General features: G+C 37.5%; 1 protein-coding gene across 3 annotated transcripts in view; it reads right to left on the bottom strand.

The window, feature by feature from the left end:
* Positions 1-9294: 9294 nt before the first annotated feature.
* The window catches only part of CAB39 (calcium binding protein 39), a 63271-nt gene continuing 45381 nt past the window's right edge, over positions 9295-27184 (bottom strand). For all 3 annotated transcript variants that reach the window (XM_032771247.2, XM_032771240.2, XM_032771256.2), the window contains 7 exons: positions 25924-26088; positions 21493-21611; positions 18559-18727; positions 17718-17777; positions 16960-17025; positions 13701-13844; positions 9295-11871 (listed from right to left, as the gene is read on the bottom strand). In XM_032771247.2, the coding sequence (XP_032627138.1) occupies positions 11683-11871; positions 13701-13844; positions 16960-17025; positions 17718-17777; positions 18559-18727; positions 21493-21611; positions 25924-26088 (912 nt within the window). In that variant the 3' untranslated portion in view covers positions 9295-11682. The remainder of the gene's footprint in view (positions 11872-13700; positions 13845-16959; positions 17026-17717; positions 17778-18558; positions 18728-21492; positions 21612-25923; positions 26089-27184) is intronic.

Below are 27184 nucleotides of genomic sequence, written 5' to 3'. Positions count from 1 at the left end.
GGCTCGTGACTGGAGGAAAGCTAACGTATCGATATTTTAAAAGGATAAATGGGCCTGTATAGTTATAGGCCTATCAGTCTCACATCAATCCGGGCAAAATAATAGAACAGCTGATACAGGACTCAATAATTGATTAGTGCCAATCAACCGTGGTTGATGGAAACCAGATCCTATCAAACTAACTTGATCTATTTTTTTATGAGATTACAATATATTTAAACTTCTGTAAGGCATCTTCCTTGGTACTGCACGACACTTTGATTAAAGAAACTAGAAAGATATAAAATTATCATTGCACATTAACTCGATTAAAAGCTAGCTAACTGAGAGGCCATAATCTAATTGTAAACAAGGAATCCTCATCAAACAGATTTGTTTCCAGCAGGGTCCTGCAAGGATCAGTTCTTGACCCTAACATTTTTATTAATGACCTGGAAGAAAACATAAAAAAGTTACAGCTAAAGTTTGCAGTTGACAGAAAAATTGGGGTAGTAAATCATGAAAGGGACAGGTCACCTATAAGAGCGATCTGAATCCCTTGGTACGCTGAATGCAAACAAACAATATGCATTTTAATAGGGCTAATATAAAGGTATACATCTAGGAAGAAAGAATGCAGGCCATACTTACAGGATGAGGGACTCTATCCTGGGAAACAGCATCTCTGAAAAAGATTTGGAGGTGTGGTGGATAATCAGCTGAGCATGAGGTCCCAGTACAATGCTGTGGCTAAAAGGGCTAATGTGACCTTTGGATGCATCAACAGGCGAATCTCAAATAGGAGAGAGATTATTTTACCTCTGTACTTGGCACTGGTGCAACCATTATGGGAATACTATGTCTAGCTCTGGTGTCCACAATTCAAGAAGGATATCGATAAATTGGAAAGGATTCAGAGAAGAGCCACCACAAGGATTAAATGATTAGAAAACATGCCTTATAGTGACAGACTCAGGGAAGCTCAATCTATTTAACGTAACAAAGAGAAAGTTAAGGAGTTAACTTGATTACAGTTTATAAGTACCTAAATGAGGAACAAACATTTAATAAAGGGAAACATGTAACAGCCAAATGGCTGGCTGCTGAAGCTAGACATATTCAGATTGGAAATAAGGTGTACATTTTTATCAGAAAGAGTAATTAACTACTGGAACAATTTACCAGGGGTTGTGATGGATTCTCCACCACTGACCATTTTAGATAAAGATCAGATATTTTTCTAAAAGATCTGCTTTAGGAATTATCATAAGTTCTATGGCCTGTGTTGTACAGGAGGTCAGACTAGATGATCACAATAGTCCCTCTTCTGGCCTTGGAATCTATGAACCTAAGAAAGAGCAGGAAGCAGCTGGAAGAGGTTGGGGGAGAGAAGCACTACCCTTGCTGACCAGAAGAATGGAGGGCGGTAGTCAGGGCGGCTCCAGGCCCTAGCAGCCAAGCGCATGCTTGGGGCGGCAAGCCACGGGGGGCACTTTGCCAGTGCTGAGGGCAGCAGGCAGGCTGCCTTCGGCGGCGGGTCCGTTGGTCCGCGGCTTCAGAGGACTGTTGTGCTTGGGGCAGCAAAATGCCTAGAGTCGCCCCTGGGGGGTAGTAATATCCCATCCAGCCCCAAAGAACCCTCTCTTACCTGGACTGGGCTTGCACCCATGACATTTGCAAAAGGACTAGTTTTCCTCATGACCTACTATGGGCATTAACCTAGTCACCCTTTTTTCCTGAGGGTCCAGGAAGGACATTTTTCCCTTACAGTGAAATTGGTGGAGGCCAGTGGGGAGAGGAAGGTTTGCATTCCCCACAGAATGTCTTGGACTCAGGGGTTAGGTTCTAGCATTGTAACTTAGTATTTAAAACCCATGGCAGATGTCCAGTACAGGTACTCCTTATGAAAGGGATACAGTTATCAGGGAAAGTGGATCAGAAAAGGATTTGAAAGAAAGCATCTCTTAAGGGAGTTGAGGGAGGTTGGGGGGGGCCTATATCTGGAAGCTGACTCCCTCCTTTTAGAGCCCTTTTTTAGCTCAGACAGAGGCAGGGATGGCTGGGACCAGGTTGCTGATTATGCAGAAATGATTAAGGAATGATGATGCCCTCCACTATACAATTCATTGCCAGGTTTTTCCAGATATTTTAAGAGAATAAACTTGCAGCCTAATTAAACCACATCCATTGCCTACTGTCTTTCTTCCAGAGTGGTCAGACAAGTTGTTCCTTCTTTGTTCATTTGTGCTCATCTCAGTGAGGCACAGGGATAAAATCTTGGCGCTGAGTGATCCTGCTGATAAATGGGATAAGAATAACATGTTTGTTATGTGAAATTTAAAAACCAAAAAGCACAAACAAATCATAGCTCATTCATGGATAGGGCCTTCGGCAAGAGAATATGGTATGTGCCAATGAAGGTTGGGGAAGGGGAGAGAATGAATATATAGATGACATGCAAGGTAGGAAATAAGTTATCTATATTTCTAATTGCCTTCTAAATTTTTCTTCTAAGGTGAAACTCCCCAGGTCTAGTATGGGGCCATGGAAAGCCCTGTGTGAATGATCCCAAAAGGAAAAATAAGCAGTGGGTTTTCGATATATATCAAAACTGTCAAAAATATCCAGAGTCTGCAGCAGACCCCTGCATACCATGGAGCCAAGCTCCATAGTGACTCTCCCTATAGAGGGCAAATTATTGTAGGATTGGGTAAGTGGTAGGGGTCAGTCACCACTGGCCACAAACCCTGCACAGTGAGTGTGTAGAAAGCTATGTCTGCTACTAGACCAAAGGATATAGTAATGGACACAGGCTGGCTAGGCAAGTGCTTCAAGTCCAGCCTCTGGGCTGGGAGAAGGGAGGATTCCATCTCAGTCCCAATATTTGTCCTCCCTGTGCAAAGCCTGTTTACTTGGGCTTTGGGGAGAGTCGTGGTGGGTATCAGAATTTCAGCCCTACTGACTATTATCCATCTAACATCACTTTTCTCACAAGGAAAAGGAGATGACGACAAAGAAAAAGGAAATGGCAGGGGAGCTCATTAAATCCTCATAATAGCAACCCATTTCTCCTTTTATTAAAGTCACACTTTTCATCTGTTTTTAATTAAAATATAAAAAATTAGAAATAGATTTGATCCCTTAGAATAGTTTCAGAAGAAAGTTCAGTTTCTGGAGTCTAGCTAAACTCCCCCTCCCATTCCACTATCAAAAGGTACATGCTATACATGCAGCAAACCGATAGAACATATTTTCATATTTAAAATATTAATTTACTTGACATACTGTAGATCTATCTTCCCTGTAGAATCTGCCGTACATTTAGTCTGAGAGATCCAGTCACTTTCTCTACTGGTTATTGATTCATATACCTGAAGCTGAATATTTTGAGATATATAGACCATCTTCTTGCCCACATCAGCTGAGCTTGGTCTTTGTACACATTGTGATCTAGATCAGGCAAACAAAAATTGTTGGAATAGTATATTTCTTTATTTCCACTTACCCATCCTCAGAAGCTAATATGATTTAATAATATGAACTGACAAACATACCACATAGGTTTGTCATTACAGCTCCAAGTAAATGGAAGACAAACATTTAACTGAAATCATACCACTGATGTTTTATTAAACTTTTTAGACATTTATTTAAATATATAATGTACTATATATGTGGAGACAATAGACATTCGATGAGCTGCAGAGCCATATCAAAGAACATTGAACCATGGTGATAGCCACATGTTAAATGTTATGAACTAATTAAAAAGTTTGCAAAACCTATTACATATATCCAGGGAAGATTCTAAAAAACTCTGCCAGTTAGCTTCCCTGGGTTTAGAAATTTTGTTGTGGCTCTTCAAGAGACTGTACGCAGATTCCTCCCACTAAAGTATTATTAGGAGACTAACTGAATTCTGACATGTGTGGAATCATCCCTTTCATTATCAGACATTTACATCACAAATTATTAATCAGATCACTTCCAGCTTTCCTTTGGGTAATTTGGCAAATGAAAGCAGACAGCTTGATTCAGATGTTTGTTCACACCTCCTGTGCATACACATAAACTCAGCTAACATTAGCCTTATTTCAAGAGGAGACTATTATTTCTCATTCAGTTTCTGTAGAGCAAATTAACACGTACCCATGGAATTATACTACAAGTGTGTATTGAATCTTTATTCCTTCAATGTTAGTATAAATGAGTACTGCTTGTCCTTGATAAGGAACTGGGGAAAATACAAAGAGCCACACTGTATAAATAGATTTGTTTTAAAGCATTAATGTTCATTTAGAAGTCAATTAGGAAATACACACACACATTAAAATGCAGATTTTATTAAAGCATTTGATATACTCTCTCATGAGAGGTTATACACAAAGGTCATTCAAATTTGGGATTAGAGGACAGTCACATGGAATGAAAACAGACTGAAGGAACAAAAACAAGGGTAAAGATAAGCACCAAACTATTGAATGAAAGGCTGCATCAGATGGGATACAGCAGGGATACAGTACTTTGTCCTGTCATATTTAAGATGTTCTTTAATGATCCAGAAAAGGGAGTAAATTGACATTAGTAAAATTCGTAGGTAAAATTACATTTGGAGACATTGTCAACATAAGTTAGGACAGAGCAATACCACCTAGTTCTCAAGAAGACTAAAAATGTGGCCAAAAGAACCAAATACTAAAAGATTCAACTTATGGATACAAATTAATATATTGTGTAAAATCATAGATCATCAGTGTTAGAAGGAATCTCAGGAGATCATCTAGTCCAACACCCTGCTCAAAGCAGAACCAATCCCCAGACAGATTTTTACCCCCATTTCCCAAATGGCCCCCTCAAGGATTGAACTCACAACCCTAGGTTTAGCAGGCCACTGCTCAAACCACTGAGCTAGCCCTCCCCTGGTATGATATATATGTTGAATGGGTGAGAGCAATATCAAAGAAAGTAATGGCAAGTGATTTTGAATTTTTTTTGTGTTCTAATAAGTCTAGAATGTGACATGGCAGCACAAAAAGACCAAGGCAATTTTGAGCCGCCTACACAGAGGCAGAGTATGAAAACAGAACCAAGTCTCTCTCAGTATTACTCTGGCAACACCACACCTGGAGCATACACTTGGTATCTCAATACCAAAAAGATATAAAATTCAAAGACTGCATGGTAGGAAATTCAGAAAAGAATAATCAGAATTAATAGGAGCCAATAGGTTCTGATTTATAAGCAAGGCTGGATTTTAATTGTCACTATTAACCAAATAATCCTTTATAAAGTGCTAGACATGTTTTCATTGCACACCTGAAGAGACAAAGAACTTCTACTCACAATGTTAGCTTGTGGGAACTTTACTTTGAACTATTCAAAAAGCTATGTATAATTTGTGAATAACTTGCTTTTATTAAAATTGGCTGTATTTTGAAACCAGTTAAATGTTCTGGAATGGCTTCTTCAGGGAATTTTTTGTTCACTTGGAAGTTCATTCAGTTCTAGCAATCTTCATAGACACAAATTGCCTGGTTTTACATTCCTGCAGTTATCATTTAGCAATGCAGAATAAAACGAGAAGAATATTCTTGCTCTGTGGACTACCTATGCAGAAAGACACCTAAATGCAATACATTTCCAAGCTGGACAATACTGTGCAAGAACCTGAGAAAATAATGTTTCTCTTTTCACTGAGTTCAGCTGAGCTATTTCTTGAATTTCTTGCATATAAATTCTAAGGTATGCTTTCCATTGGACACTGTCCTGCAAGGTTGATATGCTAGAACAGATCTGATCCTCCAACTATAAGTACATGAAGCCTCAACAGAGTTAAAATCTCACTGCTTCAAAGAACTTTGCAGTTGGCAGATTAAAAACAACCATTCTGCTCCTGACCAAAGCTTCTGGGCACAAACAGGAGGGTATTTTCTGGCTCTCTACTTAGAAGCCTTCCCTGTGATGGTTAGTAAAGCAGCAAAACCCAGTATCCTGTCATTCACAAGTTGAGCTTTCACTTGGTCTTCCTCTTACTTCAGATGTATGCTGTGCTAACTTATTAATGACATTTCATGTTTTATGATAGGAACAATGTCATATTGTCGGATGCAGCAGTCTCTTGGCAAGAGATATAGTCAAAGTGGAGGAGGGTGAGGGAGAGGAGGAACATTCAGAGGGGTGCAGTGAGGCCCGAGCCAGTCCCCACTGGGGCAGGGAGAATGCACCGGCCAGCCTGGTTCTTCCCCCAGCTCTGCTCCGGCCTCAGCTCCTGGCCATAGCTCTGGCCCCGGATCTCAGCCTCAGCTGTGGGTCCTGTTCCCTGCCACAGCTCTGCTCTCAGCCCAGACTCCGGCCCCTGATTACGTTTCCGCTCCCAGCTGCCAACCCTGGCTCCCAGGAAAGCGCGGACAGATTCCATTACAGGAAAGGAGGGACGCGACAGAAACATTTTGGGGACCACAGCTTTAAGAGCTTATTGATCAAATAGACATAAGAAATATTTTGCCTTTGGATGCTAAAACCTTGAATTACAATATGATGAAGAGCTAAAAAAAGGCATGCCTACATCCCCTTTGTAGGGTCACAAACCGGGACTGGACTGCAGCTGCAAGCTGAACCATGGCTGGGAGCAGAGCTGGGTCAGGGAGCGGAGCCAGGACCGCAACTGAGGCCAGAGCCGGGGCAGAGCTGGGGGCATAGCAGGACTGGGTGGTGCTCCCTCCCTACCCCCTGTGGGGGCCACCCCGATATTCCTTTACATTCTCTGTGGGGGGTGCACCCCCAGTTTGGGTTCCACTGGTCTACAATAAAGGACAACCCAGAGAAAGCAGAACATGGCCTTGGCTGTGAGCCAGAATAGCAGCAGGAGAAAGTCCAGATGAATCTCCATGCTGGAGCTTTTTCACAGGCTGCAAATTCAGAGCAAATGTACATAATGAAAAGGTTTTGGCCACTGAGGCAGTGGCAGTCAGTGGCACATACTGACTACTGAGGGAGAGAAGACTTGCCATTTGGCTACCACTACCACTGCTCTAGAACTTTCATAATAATAGTGAACAGCTAAGGACTGGAAAGCAGGAGACTAGAACAAAAATCCTGAGTGAGTCTAACTAGGCCTTCATTGAAAGGGCCTTTTTTCCCCCCAGTGTGGTAGTAAATACTGAAGTTTGGCTGACGCTATGTATGACAAAAGCACAAAACCACCATGTATCCAAAAACTTGGGTGACACCCATATTAGAAAGTTTCTTAACTATGAAATAATCAGAAACAAGCTTCACATGTCATATGCTCCATGCAACTTTTATTCTGATTCTTAGCAATTCCAAACGATAAAGCCAATTCATTCAGTAAAAATCTGTGGAGAACACACATTTTAAATTAATATAAAAACCTCAACCTCCCATCCTCTCCCGCCTCCCTTCGCTATCTCATCCAAATACTTAAATGGAAACTTTCATCCGGGCAGCAAAGAGGACACCTGTCCATTTTTAAATGTCATTCCTTTAATTTGTAATCTTAATCTATAAAGTATTATAATATACTGTATTTTAAGGGAAAAGCTTGATCCTAAAATTGAACCAATATAACTTAAAAGGATCTTGTGTGTGTAGATTGTTGACCAAGAGCTATAACATGTTGAATAATTCTTTTAATGTGACATGAATATGCTGCACATGGAAAAAAAACAATGTGAAAATAGATTTTCCAGTAATTAAAGAGAATAGCTATATATATATATATATATATATATATATATCTGCATCAAAAACTCTGCAGTTTTTATTTGTATTGCATTGATTTAGTAGATTGGCAAGTCAGCCTCCTCTAACTGTTAGTGGTAGGCATGAAAAATGGACATAATCAAAAGCAAAAAAGGTTTAAAGTATAGAGCGTACAAAAACCAAAGAACAAACTAGGAATAAGAAGTGATGAGTTCAGTGGAAATAAACCCTAAATTGTCTCCAGGGAATATCCAAACAGTATACAGAACGTGGCTCATAATTGTTAACTCAATGCTGAAATTAACACTAAAGGCCTGGTCCAAAGCCTGAGACCCGCACTGACTTCAGTGGACTTTAGATCAGGCCCTAAGTATGTAACAATCAAAGGATCACAGCAACCAGGCGGCCATTTGCAAATACAAATCAGTTATTGTGTCTTTTGTACAGCACTCGTCTGCACCTTTCTCAAGAGTGGCTTTGAAAGTGCCTTTTAGGATTATTCTTTTATAAGAACGCAACATAAAAACGGCCATATTGGGTCAGACCAATGATCAGTCTAGCCTGATCTTGTCTTCTGACAGCGCAAACCACAGACGCTTAAAAGGGAGTGAGCAAAATAGGGCAATTTTCAAGTGATCCATTCTCTCTCTGTCCAGCCCCAGCATCTGGCGAGGCTTAGGGACACCCAGAGCCTGGGGTTACATCCCTGACCATCTTAGCTAACAGCCTTTGATGGACCTATTCTCCATTAACTTAACTTGGATTCAAAAAAGAATTAGAGACAGTTTTGGCCTTCAGAACATCCCCGGTAACAAGTTCAGCAGGTTGACAGTACATTTTGGGAAGTATACTTCCTTCTGTTCGTTTTAAGCCTGCTGCTTATTAATTTCCTTGGGTGATGCTTGTTTCTTGTGTTATCAGGAGTAAATTTTCCTCCTTATTCACTTTTTCTACACCAGTCATGATTTTGTAGACCTCTGTCATATCCTCCGTTAGTCTCCTTTCCAAGCTGAATTGTACCAGTCTTTTAAATCTCTCCTCAGATGGAAGCTGTTCGATACTCTCTTCTCTGTACCTTTTCCATTTGTTTTTGGACATGGCAGCCAGTATTCAAGGAGTGGGCATACCATGGCTTTATATGGCGACATTATGATATCTTCTGTCTTACTCTCTCTCTTTCCTAACGGTTCCTAACATTGTTAGCTTTTTTGACTGACACGGCACACAGAGAGCACATTTTCAGAGAACAATCCACAATGACTCCAAGATCTTTCTTGAGTGGTAATAGCTAATTCAGACCCCCCTCCCATTTTGTACGTATAGTTGAGATGATGTTTTTCAATGTGCATTACTTTGCATTTATCAACACTGAATTTCATCTGCCATTTTGTTGCCCAGTTATCCAGCTTTATGAGATCCATTTGTGACTCTTCACAGTCTGCTTTGGATTTAACTACCTTCAAGTAATTCTGTTTCATTTGCAAACTTATGAGTCAGAAGTGATGCACCATGTACTCCTTTAAGGCACTAAAGAGGTGAGTGTTCAGGTCCACATGTAACTTGACATTTTCAAACACAACAAAGCACATCATAGATTTTCTTCAAAATTTTATTTCAATTTAAATTATGGGGCCAGCCAGATTTTCTGGTAAGAAATGCATTTTTTCTCAGAAGAAATGAAATACTTTCATGGAAGTAGAATTACAAGTGTATACATCAATATTTAAAAAAAACAACAACCTCACATTAAATAACTTTTAGTAATATCTTTAAGCCTTCACACAGATGAGTAGAAACTACTTCCAGTACAGCAGAATTCTTTTTAATATGAATAGCATGTCAAATGATCTTAAATTTAAATACAACTTTTTCTTGAACGCCAACAATCAAATGCTTTCATATGTTAAAAAAGTTATCATATCCACTGTTTCCCAGTCAGAGAGAGAAAAACCAATACCCCAATCCAAATTTCTTCACTTCTTTACATATATAAATTTTAGCATTTTTCTAAAGTGGAAGCCTTGTTGTTATGGAGAATAACTTGGCAAATAATGTTTTCTTCCACTCAACTATGATAAACCAAAATATAAGACTGCTAGTACTGAACTATAATACCATCTAATGGCCAATTTTGCCTGCCTACTGAAATGAATTTAAAAATAGAGATCTCTCATTTTCAGTAAGATTAATTTGCTATTTTCCAGGAGACTATATGAACCAGTTTGCAATGGACAGATTAAGAACCTTAAAGAGATCAATGACAATGTTAAGAGCCATTTTATATTACCAGAGTGAAAACACCCAATTTTCTGGAGCTATTACCTGATTTCCCTCACAAAGGCTTCAAAATTAGCTAAAATGTCAATCAGAGGTTTTATCTTGCTATCCGAAAATAATTTTAATTAGTAAGAGGACAGGAAGCAATGAGCAATTTTATGGCATTCTCAATCAGGTTCAGTCATGCAGAATTTGAATGTTCAAATTCCAACTCATAAGTTGGTTGTGATTTTAGCATAATTATAAGATGAATAGATACAATTTTAATAACATTGTTTACAAATATTTAGTAGATGTTTTTGTTATGGTCACAGTAACAAAAGCCAACATGGTGCAAAATCAGTTAGTTTGTTTTTTATAAATACTGATAGTTTGCAGCATTTAAGAACAGGACTTGACAAAATTAAATCATTTTGTTACAAGTAGGCCATCTGTGAAATTATTTTTCTCGAAGTCCAGGGGAAATCACTCACTTTGATAACTATTGTACTGAGATATCTACTGCAAGAAAGCAAAGGTGGTCTCTGTAGACTCCCCACAAGAAAAAAGGAATCAATATTAGTTTATCATAATCTTGACCATTTACAGAACACAGCACTAATTTAAGTGAATAAGGCCAATATTAACCAGTAAGAATACAGATTAAAGGATTCCAGTTCTATATTTTAGCCTAACCTAATTGATGGCACCCCATTAGATAAGTGAATACATATCAATTGTTTTTTCCTTTTGATGCTGCAGTATTTAAGAAATGTTAAATCAGCATTCTCAGATGATCTGAAGTATTCAGCTACATATGAGCATTCATTTTGCAGAACTCAATATTAAGTAATAGTTACAGACTAATACAATAACATTCCTCTGCTGTACAAATTAAATCATATTTTTAAAGAAATGAGCAGCCTAGGAGTTATATACAAAAGAAACCAGCAAGCATTGTTGAAATGAAATGCAAAGTGTCACTGCTAGCTCTACTGTTTGAAATACCTTCAAAGTAAAATTAACAAAACCCTTAGAACATATTTCCAAGTTTACAACTCAATTCTCAGAAAATCATATGTCAAAAAAAAAACAAACTATAAAGCAGTGAAACGCATATTATATACATTTTCCTTATGAACCTCAAGATTTCACTCTTTAAAAAGTTGCTAAATTGAGTTTATTTGCATGACAACTGTTTATCTCAATAAGCTCACATCTCAGATACATTTCCCCTTTGATTACAAGTAAAGCACTGCACTTTTTTTTTTTTTTTAAATCAAGGCATACAATTTTATACTATGGTACCATGTATGCACAGGTCACATTGTGCTCATATCTCAAACAAGGTAAGTGCAAACATACGATTTAATCAGATTTGCAAGCATGCAACCTGTTGCTTAACTACATTAATACCTTCTTTCCTAAACCAAACTATCATCTATGTTTGCTTTCATGAATCTAGTATCTTTTTTTCCCAGTACTCCTAAAACAAGCAGTGTCTTTGAATTCTGAAATGACACAAATATCAAGAAAGTCCACATTGTGCAAGAAAGCAGCAGCTATGCTTTTCAACTTGGACTAAAAAAGAAGAGAAAACAAAAACTGTTCACTGAACAGCAGATTAGCAGTAATGTTCCTCATGAATTGATAAGAGTGCCTGATGCTGAATATCTAACAGCAAATGCTGAATTTGGGTTTAATATTTTAGGGGTTTATTGGAGATTAAGCTTCTTGCTGTGCTGGTCTCTTCAAATCCCTGATCTGTTTAACTAAATAGGTCTTCTCATCATTAAATTGTTCGTCCTCGGTCCTGTCATTCTGAAACTTGCTGAGGAACTCAATAAGTTTGGTCTGGTTCTTTAAGAGGATATCTAATATAGGCTGTGTCTTGTTAGGATTGGCTACAAACACCTGCAACAAAAGAAGAGGGATTTTAGCACAGATACAGGAAACAGAAGGCTCAGTTAAAATTATACTTAGCTAATAAAAAGTGAGATGATAACTATTTAAAATAGGGCTGTCAAATGATTAAAAACAAACTGCAATTAAGTCACGAGATTAAAGGATAGTTACAATTAATCAGTTTTAATTTTACTGTTAATAATTGAATACCAATTTAAATGTATTATAAATATTTTTGGATGTATTTCTACATTTTCAAATATATTGATTTCAATTACAATACAGAATACAAAGTGTACAGCACTCATTTTATATTATTTTTATGACAAATATTTGCACTGTAAAATTACAAAGATGGTATTTTTCAGTTCACCTCAGACAAGTACTGTAGTACAATCTCTTTATTGTGAAGGTGCAACTTACAAATGTAAAATTATTATTGTTGTTTTTCACAACCTGCACTCAAAAACAAAACTATGTAAAACTTTAGAGCCTAAAAATCAAAGCATGAAGGCGCATGTGAATGTTTAGCATATCTGGAACATAAATATCTTGCACAGCCAGCTACAACAACGCCATACAAACGCCTGTTCTCACTTTCAGGTGACACTGTGAATAAGTAGGCAACATTATCTCCAGTAAATATGAACAAACTTGTTTGTCTTAGCAATTGGCTGAACAAGTAGTAGAACTGAGTGGACTTGTAGGCTCTAAAGTTTTATATTATTTTAGTTTTTAATGCAATTACGTAAGAAATAATAATTCTACATTTATAAGTTGCACCTTCACAATAAAAAGATTGCACTATAGTACTTGCATGAGTTGAACTGAAAAATACTCTATTTTGTTCATCTTTTTTTAAAGTGCAAATGTAATAAAAAAATAAAGGGAGCATTGTACACTTTGTATTTGTGTTGAAATTGAAATCAATATGTTTAAAATGCAGAAGCCAAAAATATTTATAATAAATTTAAATTGGTATTCTATTATTGTTTAACAGTGCGATTAAAACTGTGACTTTTTAAAATCTATTTAATTTTTTTTGTGCTCATCACTTGAGTTAACTGCAATTAATTGACAACCTACGTTTAAAATTATGAATGTTTTCTCTCTTAAGTATCTGCACATGAAAAAACAAATGGAATATTTAAGAATATTAATCTGAAATGAAAACCAGTTTTATATGTTATTGAGGTAGAGACTGAGGGCCCAATTCTGATGTTAATGGGAGCTGCCTGGTCATGACATCCTGCAGGAGGCACTCAGCACCTCATAGGATTGAGTTCTGTAGCAAGTACATGATTTTATGTATCTAGCATCACCATCAGACAGACTAGAGATGGTTTAAAACCTTTCTGCAGGGTTATTCCTGAACGGAACTAAATCCCCAACCTATTACTAATCATTAGTTTATGTCTACTATTAATAAAAAGGGTAATTTGTTTCAACAGACAACCATGATTTAAATTTTTCAAAACTGATCAGTGATTTGAAATACTAGATGTATCCTCCACAATACGATGTAGCATGACACAGACCTGTTTAGAAACCTCAGAATGATGTTGAGTTGTGCTCAGAAATCACAGCATGCATTCATCCCCTTTCATCATTCTCAATTCGTACAGAATTTTAGAAGAGGAAAGTTATGCTAACAATAACCATACAAAACCATTTAGCATTTCCTGAGTTAGTACTTCTCAGCAAAAGAAAGAAATCAAGTAGTTTTTCAGAGCAGACAGATCTGAGGTTTGCCATCATTATCGACTAACCTCACTACCTCCGTAAACAAGGCACACTACAGAAGCTATTCAATGGTTTTATGATTTTTGGTACCATACCTTAAAGACATGAAAGGCCTCAAACTGAATGTTGCGACTCTTGTCTCGTAGAAGGTTCATCATTAGTTTCAGATTTTCAGGTTTACTGATGTATTTTGTCATAATTGTAAAGTTGTGTCTGTCCAATAGCAATTCACCAAGCAACTAAGAGTGGAAAAATGTGATAGAACGATGAAGTATTATGGAAATCTTATGAGTTCAAATACAATTATCATCATAGGGGTTGTGAAGCACTTTGAGTAATTGACATCTGTCAATACAAGAGGCATAACAAACTCTTGGTTCTCCTGACTCCCAGTCCAGGATATTCTGATATGCTGCTTTTTCCATTCTCTCTCTCAGCATAAGTGAAAAACTGCCTAACTTTCTGTCTCCCCGATGATGAATAAAAACGTGAGTGAAAAACTGCCTACCTTTCTGTCTACCACTTTTGTCAGTAAAACTTTTGTCAGTCAAGGGAGTGAAAAAACACACCCTCTGACCATCACAAGTTTCACTTACAAAAGTGCTGATGTGGACAGTGCTATTTAGGCAGAAGAGGCTCTCAGTACCCCCATAACGAATGCCCTTTGCTAGGTGATAACTAGCTGCTGTACCATATCTATGTTCAATATATCTGGTATCTGAAACGGGTAATTCGATGTTGTCATAAGTCAGCTACCCACAGTCAAGGTATCATCCTCCCCCCCCAGTTTTATAAATAAGGTAAGAGAGAATCTGACAGGTTGCACAAGATCCTTTATGCCAGCTCAGTCTCTACTATAACAGCTATAAAAGAAGCCATGCTACTTTGCACAAAGATCAGGCCAAATCTGTGTTCTTGCCTCTAGCGTCTGTAAAACAGGATTATCCCTACATGGCCATCTCTACAAAGCACTGACACAGACAGAACAGTCTTTAATTATAAAACCTGATACTATACGTAATGGTTTTGTGGTTAAAGCACTGGACCTGGAATATAGGAGGAACCAGGCTCTATCCATGGCTTTACCATCCCTGTGTGATGTTGGGTAGGTACTTTTCAAGTGGTGGTCACTAATTGTTACAGTCTTTTTATTTTAAATTAAGATGATGCAAAAATAACTAAAGAAATGAAACAATATAAACAGTAATTAGCACTATGACAATTATGCTAGTGTGTGATGAAAGATCAGATCTGCTTTGTAGTCCTTTGTTCCACTTTTGAGGTTCCCAATGCATACTTAATCTTCGGAAATTGATCTTTTCTACTACATCTGTTTTATAACCACTCAGAAAAATATTAAAAATTCTCTAGTAAAATGATTACAAAATGAAAACACTGACCTGACCTTCTATACATATTCCAAGTCTGAAATTACCACCCGATCATGCAAGTATATATAATAATAATGTGGGTGAAAAGGAACCTGTCTCTTATAATCTACTAACACCATACACAGTTAAAAAATAACAAAAGAAAAGAAAATTCCAAAAGAGAAAAAAATAAATAAAAAACAGTTATGGTTGCTTAACAGGAAACCCCCCTACTCACAGTGGTGCTGGAACACTTAATAGTGGGGGTGCTGAAAGAAGTTTTTATTTTTTACCTAATGCCCCCCTTTATTCCTGTCCATGCTGCCTCAACCTCCAAAGCTGGGGCGGGAGCAGAGCCATGTCTCCGGGAGCAGGGGATCCGGGCAGGGCTAAGGGGGCCAAGGCTGGGGCCACAACAGGGCAGCTAAGACCCAGCATATGGGGCCCAGAAGCAGAGTCCCGGGCGTGGGGCTGGCAGTCAGGGACCCGAGAGTACAGCCCTGGCCGTGGGGCTGGGAGCCAGAGCCTGGGAGTGGAACCAGCAGATGGGGCCCCAGGAACAGGGACAGGGACGCAAGCCCTGGGTGCAGGGCCCCAGAAGAGCGGCCAGGGAGCGAAGTCCCAGGTGCGGGGCCAGCAGCTGGGACCCCATATAAAACTTGGGGGTGCTACAGCACCCCTGGCACTCCTAGTTCCTGTGCCTATGCCGACTCAAACACGTAGAAGCAAGCATGTGTGTCCAGTTAATGTGTCTTTCTTTAAGCAATCAATCCCCACACACTGCACTCATGCATCTATAAGCAAGTCCCATACACCTCCAACATGCACTTGTAACTGATTCCTGACAACTGTGCAATACTTACACTTCAACCTCATACTTCCCTATGGAAAATTAACACATCCCACAGCTGACCAGCATGGATGTTTAATAGATATTTATGCTGATGTTGCTGTGGTTAGCGATTATATCTATTTAAGTGTATTTTATTAAATTATGTACCTGGGCCCTAAGCTTTGCAGAAATAAATCTAAAACTAATCAGTGCTTATGCTGGTACAACTATTCCTTCACGGGATAAATTGTACCAGTATAAGGCACCTTCACATCAGTGTAACGGCATCCACGTTGCTTTACTGGTACTACAGCTTTATAAAATCACACCCCTGATGATATATATTATACCGGTGTAAAAACTGTGTGCAGACCAGTCTAAATCATTCCTTGGACAGTTTCACCCAATACTCTGACTGTAAACTCTTTGGTACATGCGCTGTCTTCATGTGTGTTTGTACAGTGCTTTATCACAACGGGGCCCTCATCCCATTCAGGCCTCTGGGAGTTTCTGTAATATAAGATTGTTTTTTTATGAAGACTGGCTATTATTCAACGAAAGAACTCTCTTGCATCCTCAAACTGGAGAACTGTGATTTACTGTCAGCCAGGTGTCTCCAACATTGAGTTGTTTCTAACTACAAAATTTTCAGAATTTTCAAAATTTTCAGTCAAGAAATATCATTCTGTACAGATACCCCACAAATAGGGATGGACGTAAGTCCTGGGGGAGCCCCGCTGCTACCAAATCTGTGCCTCTGGGATAGGTATTGCCACATCTGGGGGACAATGGGGGCCCCTACCACTGCTCCAGCCTCTTTGGTTCTGCCTGCTGTCCCTGCTTCCCTTGGGCTCCACTCCTGCAGCCCTAACCCGAACACCATCACTCCAAGTGGAAGATAGGGCTATGCTCCAAGTTGCTGTGCGCCCCAGATTGCTTTGATTCAACCACGCTCCCAAGTGATGAAAATAAACTCTTCGGCAAGTCCACAAATAAAACTTTATTAAAATAGTTACTGAAATCAACTATTTTTACTGTTTTAAATTGGGATTCAAACCAGTTATTTAAGTCATTGTGATTTAAATCACTTCACCCTGAAATTGAAGTAATTTTCTTGGGAAAAAAAGGGCACTCAAAGTAAAACTACCTTACCTTAAGTGACTGCCTTTTCGTCACATAATTTTCTGAATGAAGTAACTTCTCATATTCACTGAAGAACTGAATGGAGAATGAAGAGAAAAATCAGGAACTTTCCAAGTGGCACAAGCCCTGCTTCTGAATGAATTTAACTGGGGGAGAGCCCTAATAGGTATGTAAATAAAAACTTAGAATTCTACTGAAACAAGGTTTGCAGTATTACATGACAGGTGTTTACAATTCTAACAAGCTTTTTGAAACTTAATTTCTTTGCTATTTTGGGAACTTTAAACATTTGGACTACCATATAATGAAGGAAGTTATTCTTCAAGCAATAAAATTTTGTAGACTATGAAATGATTTAAGCTTTTATTAATACCAGAATTGGCCAGCAGATGGAGCAAAACTATCAAACATACTTTTGTGACTAAGGCCTCATACAGACAACAGAAAAAATGGAGAAAGGGTCCCTCTAATGGAAAAACCATTTTCACAAAGCTAGATTTTCATCTTTTCAAAATCTCAGTTTAAGTTTCTGATGTTGAAATGTTGAGAATTTTAAAACAAATTTCTATTTTAAAAATACTATGGCACAAAAAAATGCAAACCTAACTTTGATTAATGTAATACATAAACTGTCCTTGGTAATTCTTAACTAAGAATCCAAGAAATACGACACAAAGAATAAAAAAGTATTTAACTTTTTCAGTCAAATGAAAATTATTCTGTATCAAACATCAAAAAGTTCTGAGGAATTAAATATATTTACTCACCCTATCATAATGCTGTTCCAAAAATTCTGCACTCAGCAACTTGTGTCTAGTAAGTAAATCCTGAAAAAGTATGTCATGTTTAAGCAATATTTTCAGATTTTAAATAAAAAGTATCTATTCAAATAATAAATATTCATTCTTGATGCCTCCGAAGAATCTAATTAATCCAAAGAAGGATTTTGATAAACTATGGAAATAAAGAAAAAAAGCTGGAATATTGGTGTAGATCCTTGATTGTGGCTGTGAAAACTCATAGCACGACTTAGGAAGGGGTCTGCTATATGCTGCACTGGTTCTCATAGAGAAACCAGAGCAACTTGAAGGCTCTTAACTTGTGTTGGCTTCCAACAGCTCCAAGGGCTGATACAGCTGCTTGGATCACTGGGGCACAGGGAAACCCAGGCCTACTTCCTGCAACAGGAATGACATATACCACCAGAGGAGCTCTACAGCACCAAAGGGTCCACTTATACTATTTATTATTTGTACAGTGTTAGCACCTAGAGGTCCCAATCATGAATCAGCACCAATCATGCAAGACACTACACAAATAAGACAGTCCTCCCCTGCCTTGAAGAGTTTACAATCTAAGTAAAATTATTAAATTTTAGTTCTGGAATAAATGTTACCCTGAACATAGCACATGTATCTGAAGCAATATCTTATCCCCATGTGCTTAGAAGGAAGAAATGTTCAATTGATCCAGCCCCTTTACAGAGAATGTCACAAACTTTGTTCTCTGTCTCCATATGTGACTAACACCTGATATTTGGGATTATATACTTGAGATGCTGGAGAAATGTATGCTATTGAAACTATTTAGATATGGTATGCAAGTTACCTTGAATGTGGCAAACGCGTCTGAAGCAATGTCAAACGTTGACATTTCTACATATCTGAAGAAATCGTAGAACTGTTCTGACCACAAGATTATTTTAGCAAGTGGTTCATGTCTAATGCATTCTCTTAACATTATTCCACAATTTAGAGCAATTTCTGGAGATTCGTACCTGCAAAATGAGAAGTCTATATAAATACCTTTAAAATGTGGTACTGTAGTACCGCAACTTTATATATAATTAACAATATGCTATATTATGTTATCAAGTCAACTTAAACATTTCAATAATTAAAACGCATTTATCTGTATATTAAGTTCCACTTTCAGATGTTCTATGAAACACCACCAAAATCAGATGATCAATCTGTTGCTTGTATGAATAACTTGTATAAAATGGGAGCATAAGAAATATAACTTTATATTAAGACTCAAAATCAATACCCTCTGCTCGTAACTGCAGGTGGAACTTGACTTTTCTAAATGTGCAGTAGGTGCTCTGCAGGTTGGGATAGCAGAAGTCTGCCCTCTAGTGGTATAGACAATTCACAACTCCCAGTATACTGCCAAACTTGTTCATTTTATATGGAATACTGAGTATGACTTTTTAGGTGAACTTCATAAGTGAACAAACAGACCGCTCCATGTGGTCAAAAGAATAAGCATTTGCACTGCAAGTACACTGTCAAAATTTGAAAGTAACATCACTTGAAATCTATGGGTCTCTTGTAGCTCCACATATTTAAATCAACAGGATTCTGGGAAATCAGAGCTTTTCAAAGCCTAGATCTTCTGCTAATGGTTGGTTCATATTCATCATCATGTCTTAAAATTATGTAAAATTTGGCTATATCAGATGTATCATATGTAAGACATACAACAGATCAGTAAGTACTTCTATAAATTAAAACCAACACCTATTTCAAACATCTTTACTTATGCACACACAAAAATGTTTCGTGGTGGCTGTCCTAGGTTATGCTGTCCTAAAAATCAGCAATGTGGTCCACTGAACATGATCCTGGATTTGAAGTTAGAAGAGTCTCCCACTGACAGTTTGGACAAGTTATTTTACCACTCTGTGCCTCTGTTTCTATGCCTTCCTCGTAAAGCACTTTGAGAAAGCACGTATAAGAATTTAGTATCATTCATTTGTTCTTACTTTTATATTACACTATGGTTAATAATAACCTTGCCTTTTGAATCTTTAAGATATCTTGGGTTCTGTCAAAACGAGACTGTGGAATAGGAAAAGTTAAAAGTACTCTGTGGAACACTGAATTTCTTTACAATTGCAAAAATACATTTTGCTGTTCCTCTAGACTGCTAGGGGGTTCTTAGTGTTCATGAGGAAGCTGGGGATTAAAATGTGCAAAGTTCCTGCTCTCATTGTAAAATAATTTTTTTTCTATGTATCAATACTCTGCTGGCTCAGACATGTGACATAAGCATGACACCACACATTTGGTAGGTTTCAGACTTGGCAACATCTCTAATTACTATATAATGCAAAAACTTTAAGGAAAAACTAAAGAGCAGATCTTTTGTTTAAACATCCAGAAAACAAAACCTGTTATTTTAACATCTTATTGCTGTCATCATGATGTGGCAAACAGCTATTCCAAGGGATTAACTATTTAATCTACTTCATCCTTTCTATAGAATCTTATACCATATCAATCACTGTAGCATTTGAGTACAACTACAGTATACTCCCATTTACCAAAACCTCATTATCCAAATCCCTTTCTTGTCCCCAAGCACGAGATACCTGCCCTCTGCAGCATGTATCTCATGCTGGGGGACAAGGAAGGGATTCAGATAACGTGGAGATTTGTAAAATAGAGCAGAGACCTCTGGCCAGTACTGTGAGGAGCAAGATGAGCCCCCAGTTGTGGAGAAGGGAACCCCACTGCTCAATGGCTGAATTGTTCCTGTTCTCCTGATTATCCGAACTCTCAATTATCCAAATAAAATCAGTGTCCCTCAGTCTATTTGGATAATCAGGAGTATACTGCATATCATGATGTATGAGAGTTTATTTGAACAATATCCATCAGTATACATGCTACAGCTACTGATACAAATTTAGTGTTTGAAATGTTAACATTTTTAAAATGGTTTTATGCAAGACATTAGTGAACTTTCCCACCCCAAAATGATAAAATGGGATTGCAACCTCTAATATTTTCTGTTATTCATGGCACAGAATAATAGAAATGTAAACAGTCCATTTTAAATTAGGGATGTTTGTTCCCTAATTTAAAAAACAGAGGCTTTTTACTTACATTTCTGTTTTCATGAGCACCTCTATTTTGGTATGCAGCTGCAGACTTGCTACAGCATAATTGATTTGGCATGATTCTGTGATGGAACAATGCAGGTAATACAAAATAGAGCTGGAAACAGCAACCTGGCATGCAGTGAATACACTGAATCATATCTAGAAAAGTTGGAGCTGCTTGATGTCTTTGTAGTTGTATTACCCAATAACTATGAAGCAGGAGCTGCACAGTAACTCAGAGGACGGGACAGCAAGTTCTTTGAGCCAGAGGTTAGAACAATCATTCAAACACTCGGTAAATAACTATGATCAGGAATAACAGTTTAAACTCTGAACAATGAAGTAAGTTCAATGAAAAGGAACAGATTTTATTGTTACATTACCCCAACAAGAATGTTTTTAGTGCAGTATTAGTTTTCAGTTCTCACCCTGTCACCCTTCACATTAAAGGATTCATATTTTGATGTTCTATTGCTTAAATTATCCACTTGACTTAAGTTACTTTAAGGGAAGTTACAGGCCCTGTGGCAAAATTATTTAAACAAATTGCAAAGGAAGAAGGGACATTTCACCACTCTCACTATCCTGCTTTTTCCTGAAAAAACCACTCCAATACTTCGTATAAAACTATTTACACCGAATACCGTACATACCCTTTTAATAACATGAACAATATATTTTGTTGAGTGCAGATGTATTCCACTGTGGGAGTTCTTGTACCAATTTGCCTTCTGAGAATGTTGTTGAAAATTTGAGCGACATCTTTTTTGCCCTGTCAAAAACGTAACCAATTAAGCATATAACATTTAGTACCAGAATGTATAGCAAGAGTTAATACATACATTAATATACATACACATAAACATGATCATTTCACAAAAAGTTCCCCAAATACTTTGTTTCTCTACACCTATTTCAAATCTGTCACAGCATTCAATATGTCATTGCATCAATTTACATTTGGATAGCTTGAATAACCTATTGATAATGTTTAAAACAATAAAAACCCTTTTATATTTCATCTGATACTCCTAGAGTTTCTCTGGATTCATTTTGTACCAAAATTATGTTAATACTATGCCCATTTTTAACAATGCCACAGCCCTGAGTAAGATGGAATTCTTCAATGTTCCACTCTGTCAACTCTCATTTTCAATGTGCATGTGATCAAGTCCTTCTACTAGGGAAGGCTGAGACACATCTTGGGCTGCAATACCAACAACATACACACTGCACTCCAATTTACAATTTTTTTTATTGTGTGTTTTTATTTATGATGGAAAACAATAACAATCATAAATAAAGTCAAAGTTAAGTATAACATAAAAGTATATCCCTCATATCATATGATCTAGGATAACACAGTCCCCCAGTTTTCTCAATACTTGATAGAAGTGTGGATATGGGTAAGAACACTATGCTCAAGTTCATCTTAGATTATCTTAAATGAAGCTGGTTGATAGGAGCTCTGCATGCACCCTATATTGGGTGCATGTATCTACCATTTGCCAATACTGTTTGTATCTTTGGAATCATATTCAGTTCATCATTACTTCGCGCCAGTTAGTAGGAGTGCCTAACAGTGCGAGCGAACATTATTTGGAATTACTCTTGAAGAGGACTTGGAAGTTATTTGTTTCTATATGCAGCTCAAGGAGCTGGTTACCACCTTGGGCAGAACAGGATCTAGCTACAGTTCCTGACCTGGTAGTAAAGATCTATTAAGTAACTCTTAATCATGGTTACTTGAATTTTATCATCTGAGACGAGAAGCAAATCATTATTATTGATGATCCTTGTTTCTGGAACTTATTCTGGCACCATCTGAATCAGTGTGTAGCAAGCTTTAAGGTAAAGAAATAGACCTCACACTTTTTGGAGACTTCCAACAAATATGACAGAATGACAGATTATTATTTTAGATATGTTTTAATTATAGTATTGGACTCCTGACGCTGTGACAATGAATGCTGCATGAGTAGAAAATAAATCATTTTTTAGAAAATCCCAGGAAGATCACAGTCTTTAAAAAATGACATTTTTGTTTGTTAATTAGCATGGAGAGTTTGCTGCAGTATTGTTGTCAGGATATAAGTGCTAGTTTGTTTTGTAATGTTTGTTTTCTTGATTTATATTCCATGTGAAAGCCTGCGGGCAAAGCGCTCAGAACCCTTTGTTCTTGGTAATGGTAGAGCAGTGTTTGAGAAATATAGCCATTCAAGTTCATCACTAACACTGACAATTTGCCCAGATTCTCATTATTCCCCCTGTTTTACCCCAGCAACAGCTCCCCCTCTTTATCATATAATTGAGCTGTGGTGGTACACAGTAATTCCAAATCTAGTTATTTGTTAAAACCTCTATTACTTCCAAGTGATGTAATGGTTCTATTTAACAAGACACAAATTCTATGCCAAAGTCATGATTTCAAAGGGTTGAAGGTTAAAAAGATGTGGCGCATTGGTCGGATTCTATTCTCTCTGATTGCAAAAAGATTTTGTTTTGTTTTTCTGTCTTTTTTTTTTTTTTAAAAAAAAAAAACTTTTCAAAGGATGAAATTACTCCCACTAACAGATACTTTAATACAAGTCAGCAGGAAACTGATTGACAGATTATTGCTCTTTGAACAGTTTTGTTGATTGCCTTACATGAAAAAATGTTTCTACATATACATACAATTCCAAACAAATGTTAATATTAGAGTAAAGATTGGAAGTTTCAGGGCAATTTCTTAATGAGGATCTAAAATAATTTCATTTACGTTAGAGGGCCCATCACCGTAGTATTTAGATTCAAATAGACTGCAGACAGAGTTCAACAGTCAGAAAAAAATCCCTCTCTATCATCTCAATTTATAAAGATAACTCCCTGAGGAATGATCCATAGTCAAACAAATACTTAGTCAAAAATGTGCACTGATCCATGCACAAACCACTTCAGGTTCTGTCATACCACCAGAAGGAGCCAAGAAACATCAGCAAAAGCATCTCATCTGTTTTCAGCTCTGGACATAGTTGTCTCAAAAAAATAGTAAGGTCCAATACACACAGGGCTTAAGAAACTAAAACCAAGATTTTGAATTGTGCTCAGTAACTGATGGGAAGTTAGTGCAGGTGGTGGTGCATAGGTATGCTGACATCAGCCCACAACATTAGGTAAGCAAATTACTACATTCTGCATTAAAGAGGATTGCTTTAATCCAAGATGAATGGCTCTTAACATGACCTGAAAAAGAGCTCTGGAAAGCTTGTCTCTCTCACCAACAAAAGTTGGCCCAATAACAGGTATTACCTCACCCACCTTGTCTCTCTAATATTCATCTCAGCAAGGAAAAGCCACATCCTTCTCAGGTAACAGAGCAGTTGGGAGTCCAAAATAGAAGGCTATTACCAACAATCGGCAGCGCCCTCAGACTGAAATGTACAGCTACCTTTAATACAGAACAATCCTAAGCAATCCCATGCCATTACAGATCTAATAAAATCAATTTGTACACAGCCATTTTCCATCACCAGAAGAATGCTTCCCAAATAACCAGAATGACTAAAAACTGGACTGATAAAGATCTTGAAAGTCAGCAGAATCCAGATGTAATTTCTCAGTATCTTATCCTCAATAACCAGGGACCATCTCAATTGCTTTCACTCCGAATTTCCTTGTGTTTTTGTTATACAGAGACAAGTATGTGGTGAGAAAAAAAATTCCCATCAGTTTTTATTTTCAAAACTCTTTTTTATGGGGTACAATTTCTAGTTAAAACTTTTCTTTTTAGAAACGTTGACAAGTTACTTTTAAAACAACTACTTGCAGACTCTCATAGCTTGAAAATTCGGGTGCAGGTTTCTGTACGATATGTTCAGTTTTATCTTTGGATTAATCTACTCTGGAATGTACCTATAGGAAATTCAGTACATGACAGATATAAAGGACCAAATGGTAACAGAATCAAACAACATTCTGGAGTGTTGGGGAAGAAAGTTAACTTAATTCTGGAATGTAACACTACAACATCCCTTTAGACCGTTGTGTTTGCTTCATGGCCAACTTTTTTATGAACAGGACAATTTTATAGCAATCATAATTAGCAGGATAGCCTAGTCAAGACACTAGAATTCTGAGCTCTATTTCTAGCTCTGCCATAGATTTCTTATGCAACTTGTAGGTAAGTTACTATTGGCTTGTCTACAAAGCAGAGGGGCGTGGGTGTGTCACCAGAAGGGTCTACATGTAGCAGTCAGAGCACAACACATTAGTGTACTCTACAATTCACATCTCATAGTCCGCACTCCATTACCAAGTAGACAAGCCCTAAATCAGACTGTGCCTCAGTTCCCTAGCCATAAAATGAGGATGATGATAATACTTCCACACTTCAGAGTGGTGTTGTGAAGACATTAATTATTGTGTATGAAGTGCTCAAATAAATACTGTTGAGCAACAAATGAAAACTTACAGAAAGATAAAATTAATGTTCATATTTTGGAGTGATCAATAAAATCTGACTTTCCTGTCTAAACAGAAAAATGATTAGGGAGAGTTAAAAAAATATACTTTAATACCTCTCCTTACAGGAAACAAAAGATTTTTAAAATAGCTAATTAGTGGCAGCATTAATGAAAACTTTTTAATTAATTGATAAATGAGAATAGTCTTATGACTCAGTATTATACTGTCATAACTCAAAGGGGATTTAAATAAGACTATGGGCATTATGGCATTATTACAATCTAAGATTTTAATCTCTCTCTGAACACAGCAATTAAATACATTCAAGATTAAGCAACACCTTTCAGAGTTCTAGGATAAAGATTTGAGCTATTCATCTACTTTTCATTTTTTATGTGATCTATCCTTCCAAACTCCTCAGAAATTTAGTCTCACGCATATGGTTAAATTACCAAGTAGTTCGTATTAATGTTTCCCAATTAAATCTTAAAATACAACTGCTATCATTAGCAGCATTGAAAAAATAAAATTGTGTAGCTAGGAAGTGAACCTCTTACTTCAATTAAATAGGAATTCTGATGGTCAGAAAGCAACTTACCATGTGTGTGGCTCATGAAGTTTTGTAACTATTTTCTTACCTCAAAATCAATCAGTTGTAAGTCAGCTATTAGGGTGCTAAGAAGACCGCTATTGTACAGTTCTTGAGCAAGCTGTGCAACAGCTTCTGTTTGTGGCTCTTTTTCATTTGTGCCATATAATATTTCCTTCATGGCAACCAGATTTTTTGAGACCTCTTCAGTGGCCTGAAGAAACAAAACAAAGAGTAGATATATATAGAATCTGACCTAGAGGCAAGATGCAAGAGACAGTTGACAATACAGTAATTATGTTATCTACAATGAAAACATCTTCCCTTTCCTCATCCCCTCAACCTTGAACTTACAGAAACCATTTCAGTAATAATACAGAGAAGATAAGGAAGAGCAAAAAATTGTTCCCAATCTGTAAAATGGATTAGTACATGTGATCAACCCAGAAAACATTACCTGGAAACATTCCCATCACTAATAAATTGTTAAGGTAAACACATTTCTATAAACTGTGTGCCTATCGAGTCTCCTTTATGCTGTTAGGCTTCCATTCCAGTCAACGGGAAAAGAACATTTCTATTTCTGTTGATACGAGTCTGAAGAAGCAGAGTGCTTTCCTTCCAGCAGATTTCTTGCACTAGCAAATCTCATCACCAATATCCAGGGCAGTTCTCAAGTAACAGAGATGTCTTCAACTGCTGGGACATGTCAGCTTGTGTCTTTGTAGTGCAGCATGCCAGATTGCATCTCTGCTGTCTACAAGAATGTCTTTGAACAGTTTACAAACCAAGCACAATAGGATAGACAGGTTACTGTCTGTTCTCCAGTGGGTTCTACAGTCACTCAAGTGATGGAAGGACCTGACCAAAATGCATCAGGTTCTGTTCAAGAGGGGGTCTTGACCCCAATCCCCAGGAGTTGCTTTTCTCATCTCATGGATGAATGATCTTTTGTATGTGTATCCACTGACACCATTACTGTTAAAGGTTCTCAACAAGATCAAACAAGAATTGGCCAGAGTACTACTGATTGCACCAATGTGGCCAGGACGAGTTTGGTCTCCCTATCTAATCAGGATTCTCTTCTCACCCTCTGTGGTGTCTTCTGATCAGTCCTCTTTTACTGATTCAAGATGCCAGTTGAATGTGTCACCTCAACCTACATATTCTAAGGCTCCAAGAATGGTTCCTCAACAGTTGCCAGGACTAGAAATATCTTGTTTGTCAGAGGTACAACACGTAGAAAAGTGGAAAAGAATCTACAAGAAATATCTCCAGAAAAGCAAACATCATCTTTGGTGTAGCAATCA

Source organism: Chelonoidis abingdonii, chromosome 8 (assembly GCF_003597395.2).
Source record: "Chelonoidis abingdonii isolate Lonesome George chromosome 8, CheloAbing_2.0, whole genome shotgun sequence".
NCBI lineage: Eukaryota > Metazoa > Chordata > Testudines > Testudinidae > Chelonoidis > Chelonoidis abingdonii.
Note: the sequence above shows the minus strand (reverse complement) of the source record. Positions and strands in the feature narration are given on the sequence as shown.